The sequence below is a fragment of the Babylonia areolata genome, chromosome 25 (genome assembly GCF_041734735.1).
Source record: "Babylonia areolata isolate BAREFJ2019XMU chromosome 25, ASM4173473v1, whole genome shotgun sequence".
Taxonomy (NCBI): Eukaryota; Metazoa; Mollusca; class Gastropoda; order Neogastropoda; family Buccinidae; genus Babylonia; species Babylonia areolata.
In genome coordinates, this window is record NC_134900.1 from 7,287,870 (window position 1) to 7,304,249 (window position 16,380).

At 39.4% G+C, this 16,380-nt stretch overlaps 1 protein-coding gene across 1 annotated transcript; it reads right to left on the reverse strand.

Moving 5' to 3' along the window:
* Positions 1-8,345: 8,345 nt before the first annotated feature.
* LOC143299778 (tumor suppressor candidate 2-like) lies at positions 8,346-16,166 on the reverse strand. Its single transcript, XM_076613186.1, has 3 exons — positions 15,933-16,166; positions 11,017-11,125; positions 8,346-10,401 (listed from the first exon to the last, which is right to left on the reverse strand). Exons 1-3 carry the CDS (start codon positions 16,079-16,081, stop codon positions 10,303-10,305), a joined length of 357 nt encoding a protein of 118 aa, XP_076469301.1. The 5' UTR covers positions 16,082-16,166; the 3' UTR covers positions 8,346-10,302.
* Between the last annotated feature and the right edge of the window lie 214 nt (positions 16,167-16,380).

A 16,380-nucleotide genomic window follows, 5' to 3' on the forward strand; every position in this document is an offset into this window, starting at 1 on the left:
GGTTCAGGACACATCTTTGATATAACCGATTCACCACAAATTCAATGGGTCATTTTCAAAATTAATGGGTCAGGAAAAACTACCCCTTTACCCCTTATTCTCACCCCCAGTGCCCTCATCTTGCCACCACACCCCCCTAAATTTGTAACAGAATTTGTGCTTTGTCTATCACATTCAATGGTACGTCATAATGTGAAATGGTTTGTATATTATTTATATGTATAAGTATGTATATATATATGTGTGTATTTGCATTTGTATTTCATTATATCACAACAGATTTCTCTGTGTGGAATTCGAGCTGCTCTCCCCAGGGAGAGCGCGTCGCTACACTACAGCGCCACCCATTTTTTTGTATTTTTTCCTGTGTGCAGTTTTATTTGTTTTTCCTATCGGAGTGGATTTTTCTACAGAATTTTGCCAGGAACAACCCTTTTGTTGCTGTGGGTTCTTTTACGTGCGCTAAGTGCATGCTGCACACGGGACCTCGGTTTATCGTCTCATCCGAATGACTAGCGTCCAGACCACCACTCAAGGTCTTGTGGAGGGGGAGAAAATATCGGCGGCTGAGCTGTGATTCGAACCAGCTCGTTCAGATTCTCTCGCTTCCTAGGCGGACGCGTTACCTCTAGGCCATCACTCCATATATATCGAGACAATGTGCTAATGTTTGCCGTGACATGATGAACATAGTCATCAGTAAAATTATTCTGGCAGTGCTGAGCACTGACTAATGCTGACTGCTGTGGATAGTAAAAGTTCACATGATGGTCCAGTACAGAGGAAAAAGGTAGAAACAAAAGCAAAGCAGTACAGCTAAAAGTCATCTGATTGACATTAAATTTTCACTTTCGTTGTCCAATACCATTGTTTTCGGGAAGCATTTTCCGCTGCGCTGTGGAAATCCAAATCTTCAGTTGCAGAATGTCTCTAAAATTTCCTTTAGTACCATGCCAGCATAATGTGTGGACCTGTTGAATTCTGTTCTTGTGAATACAGAGGAAAAATATCAAATGCACTTTAAAGATAACATTATCAATGCCAGTGAGTGTAGGCTGGGTTATGGAAACACAAATATGCCCTGAAAAGGAGTGTTGCTGCTGAAATAATGAAATCAAAAAGGTCATCAAAATGGTGCCCCTATACATATCTTGATTGGATCTCAGTTTTACTCCAACCCACTCTTGCACAGTGTCAACAAAGTAAGCGCTTAAAATGCCCTAACACTCAGGAATCTCTCAGACTCAGACTCTCCAGACATGTGCAGAATGAAAGAGATTGCAACTGTTCTGAACACTAAGGCAGCTCCTTCTGATGGCATGCTCCACAATGCGGATGATTTCTAATGGTGAAATGTTTAGATATCTGTCTCACAATGCTCATTCACACAGCAATTTTAGGCAGGACACAGGAATAGGTTTTACATTAATTAATCTAAAAAACACAACTTACTCTCCTGATTCACTCACACACCCATTCACACCACTAACACACTGCCCCTATTCCTAATGATTATAAACAAAATTGTCATCCATCTGGCAAGGGATTGTAACTAAACTATCTGAATGGTCAGTTGCTTTTCCAAAATCATTTTAAAAAGTGCCCAATTGAAATCGAAAAACAGACAAGGTGAACAAAATTTTGCTCAGCTGGTGACAACATTCTCTCTCCCCCACTTATACACACAAACAACTGTCAACACGATGTGCACGAGAAAAAAACTAGTCCCTTTAAAAAAGGTTTAGGTGGTGGCCACACACAACCAAACCCAGAATGTCATACACTCCCTCTGTAAAAGCAGGAAAAGTGAAGATTGACGGTGACAAAATTGAAGACATCAACTGAATCCTGGAGATCGATGGGAAAAGTAAGGAGTCAAACTGACAATGTATTCCACTGCAGTTTACAATACACAAGCGACAATGCAATGTACCTCATTTCATTTCCTGCTTTGTTTTGATTTGATCTGCTCAATATGTCGAAATGCAGAGCAACAACTGGAACGATTATATTTATATTTGTTTTAGTTTGAAACTAATATCATGATTTCTTTTTTTTTTTCAGGGGAATAAGACAAATCTACAAAAGCCCTTTTAGTATGACCGTTTTTACGAAAAATCAGTCTGTCAAGTTACCAACGAAAAATCAGTCTGTCAAGTTACCAACTGAGTGCCACATCAATGGGTCATTTCAGAATTGTATGCATCAAATCACCGATGAGCAATACCAAAGTAAAACCTGCCATGATTTCCAAGTATCTTCATTTTACATTTTGGAAGTTTTAAGAGATTTTCACTTGAAGAGTATGAGAAGAAGTGTTATGTTCAAAGTGAAGCTAATGGAAAAAGCGGAAGTGACCCTTCGAAATAGCGATTGGCAAGAACTGCCATTTTGTATTCACATCAAAATTTCATAGGGCGGCAGTGCAGCACTTTCAAATGTGGTGATACATGTTCTCATTTTTTTCTCTCTCAACCATACACACTGCTTACAGTTGTGAGAATGGTGTACACAGTAAAAAGAATAAGAATTGGATCCATGAATCCACTGCTTTTTATTCATTGTCATTGCAGCTACTGCTTTTAAAGCAGAAACATGCATTGTATGTTGTGTAATTGCAGAGTTTCCAAGAAAAATACAATGCAGTGTTTCCAAGAAAAACATACGCTGCAGATTTTCAAAAAAATACACCTGAATATGGGTGAACAGGGAAGGTGGAAATGTAGTTGAAAGAACTTTCAATCTAGAATGGCAATGTGTGGAAAAGAATGTGGAATATGCGGATAATGAATGGATAATTCTTTCGTCTTTTTTTTCTTCTTCATGAATGGAGCATTGATTCATTAAAAAAAATTAACCTGTCAGTACAGGCCTCCTTAGTTCACATGTTGTGAGAAAGAAAAAAAAAGACCACCTGTCACCACAATGAATCAATGACGTGTGTTCATTGTATTGTATGACTCTTTGTCACAACACATTTCTGCTATTGTACGTCCACTCATCAAGAAACCATCTTTGGATCATAATTGCTTGAAAAATTATCGACCTGTCTCTAATCTGTCATTTTTATCAAAACTGCTAGAAAAGATCATATTGTCTCAGCTCTTAGCTCATCTGGAGCAGAATGGCTTACTTAATTCCCACCAGTCAGCTTATAGACGTGGTCATAGTTGCGAAACAGCCCTTCTTAGAATAGTGAATGATTTGCTTTCGGGATTTGATGAGGATAAGATATCTGTTCTCGCTCTCTTAGATTTGTCAGCAGCTTTTGACACTATCGACCACTCTATCCTCTTGAACAGACTTAAAACTTCCTTTGGTATTCGTGACACTGCACTAGCATGGATCACGTCTTACCTGTCAGATCGTACACAGAAAGTGTGTGTAAATGGTACATACTCTAGAATATCTGCCTTGAAATATGGTGTCCCACAAGGGTCCGTCCTAGGTCCTGTTCTTTTCGTGCTGTATGCGGCTCCTGTGTCGGATGTCATCAGTCATCATGCGATGTCGCATGAGAGCTTTGCTGATGACACACAACTTTATCAGTCGGCTTCCATAGCTGAATTTAATGCACTGGTGACTCAAACACAGGAGTGCATTGCTGGCCTAAAGGACTGGATGACTCTCAACAAGCTGCAATTAAATGATGATAAGACTGAATTGATGATAACCTGTCCAAAGAAGTTTCGTCAACATCCTTCCTTTCCTGACTCTGTTCTGATCAATAGCACACCTGTTTCACTTTCTCCCTCTGTTCGCAGTCTTGGTGTAATCCTGGACCAGTCTCTTTCCTTCCAACAGCACATTTCGAATATCTGTAAAGTTGCCTATTTGGAACTGCGTAGAATCAGCTCTATCCGCCACTATCTCTCAACCGATGCAACCAAGACACTTGTATGCTCTCTGGTTCTCTCAAGATTGGATTACTGCAACTCTCTTTTGGCCAGCCTTCCCAAATACCTGTTAGACAGACTCCAACGAATTCAGAATAACGCTGCCAGACTCATTTGCAGAGCTTCTAAATTTGACCATGTTTCTCCTCTCTTTCAGTCTCTCCACTGGTTGCCTGTTTCTGATCGAATAGACTATAAGCTATCCACTCTGACCTTTTCTGCAGTCAACGGATCTGGCCCCAAGTATCTTTCTGAACTCATCCATATCTATACCCCGTCTCGCCAGCTCCGTTCTTCCTCTGATACTCGACTTCTCAGGATACCTCACGTCAGAAGTAAGACCTATGGACACAGATCGTTTTCTTTTCAATCGCCAAAGACGTGGAACAAGCTCCCTGATAACCTCCGTCACTCTGATTCCCTCGCATCTTTTAAATCTCGTCTCAAAACTCACCTTTTCCCTCAGCAATAAGTTCAATTGTGGCAGGTCCACAACTACATGCATGTATATGAATGTGTATTGTGTGTGCGTGTGTTTATGTAAGTTTGTGCCTGCCTATGTGTGCGTATTTGTTAGGGTAGCTGTTAGATACACATGTATGTTAAAATGTATGTATGCAGTGTGTGTGTGTGTGTGCGTGCGTGCGTGTGTGTGTGCGCGTACGTGCGTGCGTGCGTGTGTGTGTGTGTGTGGTCACATTTTGGTGTGTGTATGTAACATAGATATAATGTTTTATGTTATCAAAAGCGTTTTTGTAAAGCACCTAGAGCAGATTTCTGGATAGTGTGCTATATAAGTATCCATTATTATTATTATTATTATTATTATTAAATTCAGGCTGCTCTCACCAGGAAGAGTGCATCGCTACAGTGCACTGCCACCCTCTGTTTCGGTCTGTCTGTGTTTTCCTATCAAAGTGGATTTTTCTTCAGAATCATGCTGGGGACAACCCTTTTGTTGCTGTGGGTTCTTTTATGTGCACAAAGTGCTACATGTGGAGCATTTAATTGTTTCATCTGAATCCATGTTGCAAGGATATGTGTCACTGACAAGATATGTATGTCTCACACACACACACTGTATATACACGCACACAAATACAAAAAACACAAAGGCATACAATGATACACGCAAAAGAAATCTTTACTTACACAACTGACTTCAGCACACAGCGCAAGCATTCATTCTCCTCCTCTTACCCATCCACCACACTTTCTGAAGAAAATGCTTTTACTGCAACACTACTTCTTCAGTCTCAGTGCACCATTCCAAAAACACTCAAAACAAAACCATTGTACAACACTGACACAAATTACAGAACGCTTTAGTCATAAAGAGATCCACATGCACATATGCAGCAACAAGTGGATGACCCAAACAACCTGGTAAAACCATACACATGTCCCACCATCACTTCAATGTGGACAATCACATAGCATAAGTATAAAGAGGGTTTTGATCTTCATCTGTGGAGGATTTCAGGCTATTACTCTTGTGATCTCTTGTTCATTCAGATTCACACTGCAAATTATTATTAAAAAAAAAAAAAAATCAATGTGATGCCCATATGAAGTTTCTGTTCAATACTATTATCCCAGTGCAACCTTGAACGACTACCCTTTTTTCCCGTACAACTTTGGGTTTAACAAAATCAGAAAATGGCTCTGCTGTTTCATTGCACAATTTTGTAAGGTTCAAGGTCCCATGACCTTTTAGTGTCATCAGAGCAGTGAATTCATATATATAATTCATAGCATAGGATGGCAGTGAATTCATATATGATCCACTGTGTCTAGGGCTCAGCATAGGAAGGCAGTGAATTCATATATGATTCACTGTGTCTAGGGCTTAGCAAAGGAAGGCAGTGAATTCATAATTATATGATTCACTGTGTCTAGGGCTCAGCACGGGAAGGCAGTGAATTCATATATGATTCACCGTGTCCAGGGCTCAGCATAGGAAGGCAGTGAATTCATGTATGATTCACCGTGTCCAGGGCTCAGCACAGGAAGGCAGTGAATTCATATATGATTCACCGTGTCCAGGGCTCAGCATAGGAAGGCAGTGAATTCATGTATGATTCACCGTGTCCAGGGCTCAGCACAGGAAGGCAGTGAATTCATATATGATTCACCGTGTCCAGGGCTCAGCACAGGAAGGCAGTGAATTCATATATGATTCACCGTGTCCAGGGCTCAGCACAGGAAGGCAGTGAATTCATATATGATTCACTACGTCCAGGGCTCAGCACAGGAAGGCAGGGCCCAATCCTCTTTTTCCACTGTTTTAACCTTCCTCAAGTCAGATACCCATTCACACCCAGGTGGAGTTGTTGAAAGAGTAAAGTACCGTTCCCAAGGACACAACACCATTGTGAAACAGCCTGGAACCCTCATTACTGGTAAACACCCGATCATAAGTCCAGCGCTTAACTCAATAACTGATTCTGCCACGGCATCTTTCAATTTCATTACATACTTCCAAAATCAAAACATCTACAACCATCAGACTGGCAGTAAGTTATAATAATTATCAATGTGACCTAAATCAATTGCACGAAGGCAAATATGAAAAAATGAAAAAAATATTAAAAGTTAAGCCAGCATATATTTTGCAAAGAAAAAAGAAAGAAAAAACTGACTAACAAGCACTCGAACACTGTTCAATATACATGTACACATGTACATTTATCTAAATGCTTTCATTCAACACTGAAACAATCCTTGAAGGAAACAACACAAGCACTTAAAATTAAATACTCCCACTGCATTCTGACTCTTGACTGAGCAAGCACTTACACACAATACAACTCATTCTGAGGTATTTGCAGCTTAAAAAAAAAAAAAAAAAGAGAGAAGGAAAGCAAGAAGCAGACACATTAAAAATCCAATAAATAAGGTACTGGGATATCATACTGGGCTGGACTGTGAGACTGACACCACACCAGAAGTCCAGTCAGAGAAACAAACTGCACATGGACAACTATAAGTAATACACATTTCAAAAAAATGCTGTGCGCAACTGATTGATCACCTTTACTGTATGAATTCATGCCAGACACAGGGACTATCTTTTATCTTTCATTGCTTACAGCCTAGCTTACCACACAGGGCCATATCAGGGTGAAACAAAATTATATAAACACTGGTTTCCTAGAACCTGAAAAAAACAAACTTTTTGAGTTGCTCTTAACCATCCGTAGACAATGAAATAAAATAATATATATAAAAAAAGAATCCCTAGAATGCCCCACCCCCCTTCTCCAGGTGGTTAATTTGAGATGAGTTCCTCACACAGTCTCAAGTTCAACCCCTCCCCCCCTCCTTATGCACTGAACATCCATTCCCATAGAAATACTATTTCTCCATAAAAGAACACATTCTTGCAAATGACTCAAGCAAATCTGTACGCATACAACAATGGAGTATAGCATGGTTCCGTTTTCCTCCAGGTAAAACCGAATTTCCAGACTGAATAAAGCAGTTAATTACTTGAAGAACTATTTTCAAATGACTGAGCAAAACTTGAAAATTTAAAACATGAGATGGATAACAGGCAGTACTTGTTAACTGATAAATGTGATATATTCAGACTGTGCCTGTTTAACATTGACAATAAAATCTTCAAGTTATTAGCCCAATAAAAAAACAACAACAACAAAAAAACCATCAACAAGAAAACAACTCCAGAACAAAAATGACTGAAGAAAAAAGACAAACCATCAAACAAAACAAAAACAACAGTGGGGTAGCTGAACAGGGGGGACATGGGTCTAGATCTGCATTATTTGGGGACTGGAAAACGTATCAAAATAAAAGCAGACATCAAATACTTTAAACAGACAATACAGTATGTCAGATGACATCCTTTGACAACCTGGGGAAGTGCACAACATCACACCTAACAAACACGGGAAAAAACAACAACAACAACACTGTAAGATTTCTGCACTGATGAAATTATCAGAACTTGACCAGGTGAAGAAGTGACAACAGGTCAGGATGAGGAACCAGTGAAGAAGTGACAACAGGTCAGGATGGGGAACCGGTGAAGTGACAACAGGTCAGGATGGGGAACCAGTGAAGAAGTGACAACAGGTCAGGATGGGGAACCAGTGAAGTGACAACAGGTCAGGATGGGGAACCAGTGAAGTGACAACAGGTCAGGATGGGGAACCGGTGAAGTGACAACAGGTCAGGTTGGGGAACCGGTGAAGTGACAACAGGTCAGGATGGGGAACCAGTGAAGTGACAACAGGTCAGGATGGGGAACCAGTGAAGTGACAACAGGTCAGGAGGTCAGGATGGGGAACCAGTGAAGAAGTGACAACAGGTCAGGATGGGGAACCAGTGAAGTGACAACAGGTCAGGATGGGGAACCAGTGAAGTGACAACAGGTCAGGAGGTCAGGATGGGGAACCAGTGAAGTGACAACAGGTCAGGAGGTCAGGATGGGGAACCAGTGAAGAAGTGACAACAGGTCAGGATGGGGAACCGGTGAAGAAGTGACAACAGGTCAGGATGAGGAACCAGTGAAGAAGTGACAACAGGTCAGGATGGGGAACCGGTGAAGAAGTGACAACAGGTCAGGATGGGGAACCAGTGAAGAAGTGACAACAGGTCAGGATGGGGAACCGGTGAAGAAGTGACAACAGGTCAGGATGGGGAACCGGTGAAGAAGTGACAACAGGTCAGGATGGGGAACCAGTGAAGAAGTGACAACAGGTCAGGATGGGGAACCAGTGAAGAAGTGACAACAGGTCAGGATGGGGAACTGGTGAAGAAGTGACAACAGGTCAGGATGGGGAACCGGTGAAGAAGTGACAACAGGTCAGGATGGGGAACCAATGAAGAAGTGACAACAGGTCAGGATGGGGAACCGGTGAAGAAGTGACAACAGGTCAGGTTGGGGAACCGGTGAAGAAAAAAGAACACTAAAGACCAGGCCAGGGTCAAGGGACCCCCATGTTCTCCGTGGGGTGCAGGGGCAGCAACAGCCTGTTTTGGGATCTAGGGTGGTGAACACCCCCCAAACCTATACTGGACTCATCTTTAAAGGCTGAAGGAGGCCTTTCCCTAGCTCATAATGACACTGGTTTCTGAAAGAAACTTTTGATATTATTTGGGCCATTCATTTACTGTTAATGTACGCTATACCCTGACATAATGTATACACATGAATTTTCTTTAAAATTTGCCAGACATCATGTGGTGCCAGGAATATCTACCTTTCTAATGGGATTGCTGAGTCCCTCTACTGCTTCTCCAATCTTCACAATTCCATTTATTCTAAAAACCAGCATCTGAGAATAAATCGCTTCACTGCTCAATTATCATTTGCAACCTTTACCAGTAAAGACAAGACCATGCCATTCACTGTAAAATTACTTTAAAAAAAAAAGAAAAAAAGATGGTGGCCACTGAAAATTAGTGATATGTGCCATCTGAAGGAGTCTGACAAGTGAGAATATCTGCTGATGCCAAACCAATCTTTAATATCAAATCTTTTCATTTTTTTTTTAATGTATTTTTGTGTGAAATTTAAACTATGGAAAAAATGCAAAACGAAAGGTTTCCCAGCCTGAACAGCGAGAACAAGACATTAAGTGGTGGAAACATCACAATCACAGCCATGAAAAGGATAAAAACAAACATCACACCTTGCTGAAACTTCTCTTTCATGGTTTCAGTCTCCAAGACTAGTAGCCAACACAGAACAATTTCATAATTTGTGTGTACACTTGTGAGTCTTTGTTGCCTACACACCCAGCCGACCACACAGGGCCATAATTATCAGGGCTGAATAACTGTAAATATCTTGTCCCGTAGAACCTGTAGAAAAAAAAAATAGAAAAAAGAAAAAGAGATATAATGTAAATACACGAAGTGATAAGCACAACAGTCAGTATCAGTGCTCACCGTAACTTGACACAATCCAACACAAACTTCAACACCGACCATCCATCCAGAGATGCGCACCAATCCTGTTTGTTTTGTGGCTGTGAGGGGCCTGGGGACAAAGACCCACCTCAAAGTGGAGACACCCTCTGTAGTCACTGCACTGGATGCTGAGCCCAGGGAGGAGGGCGATGAGCACAGTGACCTCCCTTGTCCTGCCCCGGCACCAGCCTAGCAAGACCAGGCCCGCCACTGTCGCAGGTCTTCCGTCTCTCATCCCATCAAGCAGGGAATCTTCCTTTCACTGGTTTGGATTGGATCTCATCAATTCCCACCACAGGTTCATCTGTTCATACTGTTTTCTGCTCAGGTGCTCTCTTCTTGCTTCCACCAGCTGACGACACACACACACACACCCACACCCACCCACACACACACAGGTACTTTTGGTGACCACAGTTTGTGGGCAGCAGGAACGGTCCCCTCCTGTCTACAGAGAAGGATCTGGTCACCTGGACGCGGCAGTGGTGGGAACAGTTGAGGGCAGTTCATACATGATCACAGGCAGGTCACCGTTCAGTCGAGGAATGGGCAGGTCCACCTCTCCCTGTCGCAGACAGATGTCTCTCATTTTAAAAACTTTTTTACATGCAATATAAGTACTAAAATAAAAAAGCCCATGCCTATGGAACATCAATCAACAATAATATCAAGAAAAAATGTCTAGTTTTACTAGCAATTAAAGTCCTAATAAAGAAAAACCTAATAAATCATATTCACAAGTGAATTATACCCAGAAAAATTTCTTTTTCTATTTTTCCAGCAATGGAAATTCTGTAACTCAGTTAGTACTTTGAAACGGTTGTGAGCAGTTGGGCCCTGTTCAGGGCTTTTTAACCATAGCCAGTTAAAAACAAACCTATGGAACATTATAATAATCAAATTGACATTAACAGTCATACCCAAACTAAACCACCTCTCATTGTGCCAGTGCAGGACTTTCCCACCCAACATTATTCTGCCCCTGAATACTCTCTCTGACATTTTCATTTAACATGCAGTGCTTTCATCAATCTACTTAAAACAATACAGTATACATTTAGTGAGGCGTCGGTAATGATGACGAAAAATTTGGTCAGATCAGTCATGACCACACATATCTAAACAAATAAAAATCTAATTAAAAAAACAACGAAAAAAACAACAACACCCAATATCGTACCTGTGGCTCCAGGTTGTCCACACAGCGTTCCATGGTTAAGCGGTTGCCTCTGACAACTTGTTTGTAAAACTCATGTGCTAGATCACCATCTTCATCAAAAAACATGGATCTGGAACCAAAATAAAAACCAAGTTAACAAAGCTCACAATGTGACACTCTTGACATACTTCAAGTTTCAATGCAAAGGAAGTGTCAAAACCTGATATTGCAAAGCTGCAGAAATCTGGTATTCCAAGTAATGGAAGTGATAACTAACCATACCTCATAAAACTTAACAGTGGAAACAACCTGGATCTTCTCCGATGATCCTACATTCATGGACTGCACGTCCAATTTTCTTGCACCCATTTATACAAATCAACCTTCAAACAGAACATGACAATTTTCTTGCACCCATTTATACAAATCGACCTTCAAATAGAACATGACAATTTTCTTGCACCCATTTATACAAATCAACCTTCAAATAGAACATGACAATTTTCTTGCACCCATTTATACAAATTGACCTTCAAATAGTACATGACAATTTTTACCCTCCATTTTAGGTAGCTATGCTTAATTTTGGGGTTGACACTGACAGCACACTGGAACTTGTGGAAGCATTTCTTTTTTTTCCACAATATGCTATAATACTAACAATAATATATATATATATATATATATATATATATATATATATATATATATATATATATATATATATATATATATGCTTCGAGTTTGACAAATTTGCTAAATACTTATGTAATATTTGCTCCCTCCTGGGAACCTTTGTTGTGGAATGCCCCATCAACCTACCCATTCTGTATAATGCTCTCAAGTTGCATTCATTTAAAAATTTGTAGTAATTTTGAAGAAGATGATCAGCCTAGACCACTGGTAACTTATTGTGGCTGCAACTTCAATATTTTTTTCAAAAACAAAAATTTTGAAGAAGTCTCATCTGCAGCATGCACCCTTTTTTAATGAGAAAATCAGGTATCATTCCTTTTCTGCCAACTTTAGAGGGAAGTTTTAAGGTTGATTTTAATTTATTTTGAAAGCTGACATTTCACTTAATACACACACAAAATTTCATGGTCCTACTTGTGACAGTTACTGAAATATTCATCTTTGCAGCATGCTACCCCAATAAACAGTCTTTTTTCCACTGGTCAAATTGAAGATTTTTCAAAGTTTGAGACTCTGATACTTAAAATTCAGTCAACTGTCCTGCCTGAAAAAAATTCAGTGCACTTTCTGTGATGTAATCTGCAAGATATTTTATTTTGAAATGCAACTGTCTATTCGTTTCAGTGCTGTAGACCTTCAAAGTTGCTATTCTGTACACATTGACACGTCTTGATTTTCTATTTCCTCCTATTTTGACAGACATATTTTCCAGTTTCTTTGCTGCTGAAGTGTTAGTGTTTTCTTGTGCAATATACCATTATCATATGGTTTTTAAAAGTATATGAGTTTTCATTACAGTACCCTCATGGACAGTATAATATAACTGTGAAAATGTGAGAATATTAAGTACTAACAGCATGTACGCATCGTCACATCTTTAAAATGGAATATCTTCTGAACCAATCAAGATATTCACTTACTTTTTTTTTTGTTTTTCTTATATTGTCATGTTGTTTGCCAAAAATCACATTTCAGTCATTGTAATGAATATTTAAATTTTCACTGCCGCCACCATTATGTTCAGTAAGACTAAGAGGCAGACTAAAAGAATTGACTTACATGCGATTACAGGCTCTTCTTCAGGCAAATGAAATGAGTGAGTGACAGACAGAAAGATACAGAGAGGGAGAGGGCACAGTTCAGGAAAGGAAAGTGATGAGAAGTCACAGGAAAGGACACAAAGAAACAAAGAAGTGTGAGTAGAACTGTCAGTGTGAGTGTGTGAAGGAAAGAAAGGGCTCTGGAAGAGAAAGGGAAAAGGGAAAAAGGTGGGCGGGGGGTGAGAGGGCAGGAGTGAGGGAATGGGGTGGGAGAGACTGTTAGGGACATATATATATATATGAACAAGAAAGTAAAATAAAAAATAAGTGGAATAAAAATATAAAAACTGAAAAATATTGTTCAATATAATTATAATAAAAAAAAGAAAAAAAAAAGAAAAAAAGGATATTTGCAGATTAATGACATACATACAAATTTTTTAAAGTAAAATATTTTTTTAAAAGTAATTTCTATTTTATATTTGATAGATAAAGGCAATAAAGACAATGTATAGGTAATACTATGTTCCTCTTCCACTTCCCTCCTTCTTTAAAAAAGAAGAAAAAAACCCAGAAAAACAAAAACAACAACAACACATACACAAATAACACCCCCCCCCAAAAAAAAACAAAAAAAAAACCACAACAACAACAACCCCCCCCCCCCAAAAAAAAAAACAACAACAACAACCAACAACAACAACAAAAAACCCAACAACCACCACACATAAAAAACAAACAAAAATGAATATATAAATAGATAAATACAATATATTATATATCATGCTCAGTTTGAGAAAAGAATACAACTTGAAGCACTGTTGTTTCTATCTGGTGATGAACTGTTATACACTCGCCAGATGCACTAGGTCTGAAAAGAAATGTGTTTTTGCATTCCCTATTCAGATTCTGAAACACAGAAATCAGCATACCTGCCAAGTACAAACACAGCCGCATTTCTGCACAGGTACAGTTTTTCTGCTACCCTGACTGTTGAACCAAAATGTGACCACTAAAACTTACAGTACACTGTAGTTACAGTTTAGTGAGTATCAAAAATAGTTTTGCGTTGACCTGATTCCAATAAATTTGGTAATTTGTAATTCACACTGCCAGTCCAAGGGAAGGGGGCAGACCAATCCTGTCCAGCTGTGCTTCTGGATGGTTTTAAAGTTTAAAAACAAATTCCAATGGTCACAGATGAGATATTATTACTGTGAAGAAGTGAGAAAAAGGGAGACAGTAGTCTGTGAACATGCATTCATGATGAAATTCATGCAAAATACAGTGAGTATCAAATGGTAAAATGAAGATGAAAATTAAGCGTACTGTAATATTGCATCTGTAACTATTAATGTGAATGCAATGTTTTGTACTAAAAATAGGATAAACATGGTAAAAAAAAAAACAACCAACCATGAAACAAACAAAAAACTATTCGCATCATTTAACTTTTCATATCATAAGGTAAATCCACTCGTGATCAGTTCAAAGTAAAGTTGTTAACTCTTTCCCCACCAAGTCTCTATGTGAAAAACACACCCAAGCGCCAAATGTTTTAGATTTTAGATACAATGCTCTCAGTCACAGGCTTCGGTTCATGTCAAAACAACACAATGGACTTGTTCACTTCAAACTCGGTCTGGGGGCAAAGGTTAGTCATTGTTCTATTGGCAGGAAAGGAAACTGGCTGCAGCTGTCAAGCATTGTTACACTTACAATGTGAAAAAAGGTCTTGTGAACATGACCCCTGGATGTCCACTAAAATCACCTATGGGGAATGCACTGTCTAGTCAACTAAAGTTACCTATGGCAGTGAGAGTTAATACCAAAATCTGAGTTCCTCAAAAAAATTTTTTAAACCCGGCCTAATAAGTAATACTAGACAGAATGACTACATTTGTTCCATCTCTTAATTTTAAACATTTCAAAAAAAAAAAAAAAAAAAAGACAGTTCTAACTGTCAATACATACACTCAAACAAGTAAAAAAAAAATATTAAAAAAACCCACACACATAAAGGCATGCACTTTCAGGATATGACACCATATTTCTAGTGGATATTGTATTGTACAGTATACATGTATGGCTTGTTTGAAATGGTGAAAAGTATGCAGGGCTCAGAGTGTTCTTGTACCAGCTGTAGTGAGGTCAGGGTAAATAGTGGTACAGGGACCTGCTGCTCAATGTAAACAATATCTCCAAACCAGATTCATTTCATACATCTTGCCTCCACAAATAACCGATCTCCAAGTTCTTTTACTTCCGACTGTCAGTTAAGCCGAAGCAGGAGTGGTCAGGCAGACAACTGTCAAACTGCCTACCTTCTGTGGAAGTTGGGTCCCAGGATTTATTTTCATAATTATTTTTGCTTGCCCTGCACAAGTTTAGCCTGAGTTCAAACAATTCCCATTTATCACTCAAAATTAAAACTAAAAATTACTGGCTTCAGCTTACAATATCATAAACAAATTTTTACTTTATTTACTTCTGTGTGAGGTATCCATTGAAAAACGAAACACAAGCGCACAGACACATGTTGCTCACATTCCATCACAAAATCCATAGAAGTTTCAACTAATCAGTCAATAACTGAATAAGCCAATGACTCATGAGTGACAGAACTAATGCTCACTGTAACACCTTTAAACAATTTTGATAGCACAGAAACTTAAGCTCTAAGTCAAATTTGTGTAACTTTATGGCACAAACCTCAACTAGTCAAAGCCACAGCAATCACTTAAATAGGATTAGTAAACTAACTTATACAGTCAGAGACAGTCTTATAAGTCTAAGAGCTAGTCTTGTAAACTTGTCTAAGAACGAAAATCTGAAATGAAACAAGCCATAATCTAAGTCAATGGGTGTCTACTGGTAAAGCAATGAAGTCAGTTTCAGTGACTAATTTTCCATTAAATTTTGCTGGAAAGAAGCTATGTTTCTGTTGACACTGTTCTGGAAAATTCCAAACAGAACTGAAGGGGGTCTCTAATCCCGAGTAGTGTACAGAAGTGTGCCTTCACCTGACTTGCTGTGCTTGTTTTGATTTCAATCTCAATCATTCATTCATTCCTCGACTCGATTACATGAAACTTGCAAACATATTGTGACGAAATGTGAGCAACATGTTTCTTTATTCTTCTCCAAGAAGAATCAACACATAGTTAATGAGTTATAATAAATTACGCCTAAGTTACTTACCCTCTTCTTTTGTACACGAACAGTGAAGCCCCACATGGGACAAGACCTCGGCAGTGCGAGTTCACTTCATTATCGCTACCAGACCTTCCGAGAAGCCAGGACACTGGTTTTGTAGCCGTGCGAGCAAGCGATGTTGCAGTCTGTCCCATTCTAGATTGGATTCAAACACAGGAGGTTAAAACGGCGTAGGTTTTGTGGGGAAAATCGACACCATTCATTTAGCTGATATCACAACTGACCACCATCTTTTGTTTATCGGCAAGGGAAGCGACTGTCGGAAGTTAAGCGAATGACGTCCCTTCCGGCAAGTCACTTTCGATTCCAACCTCTCCAACTCGATATCCAGCTCAAGCGGCTCGACCAATTGACATCTAAGGCCCGTCGCTCACGGAGCGTCCGAGAATCATTTTCTGAAGCCTCGCTACACTGTAGTGAGAACGCCTGAAAC

Bases quoted from the DNA above. Each gene is read 5' to 3' on its own strand.
- LOC143299778 (XM_076613186.1), bottom strand. From the start codon at position 16,081: ATGGGACAGACTGCAACATCGCTTGCTCGCACGGCTACAAAACCAGTG. The intron at 11,126-15,932 runs GTAAGTAACTTA...TTTTGGTTCCAG, and splicing joins TTCGTGTACAAAAGAAGAGG to ATCCATGTTTTTTGATGAAG. The intron at 10,402-11,016 runs GTACGATATTGG...TGTCTGCGACAG, and splicing joins TGGACAACCTGGAGCCACAG to GGAGAGGTGGACCTGCCCAT.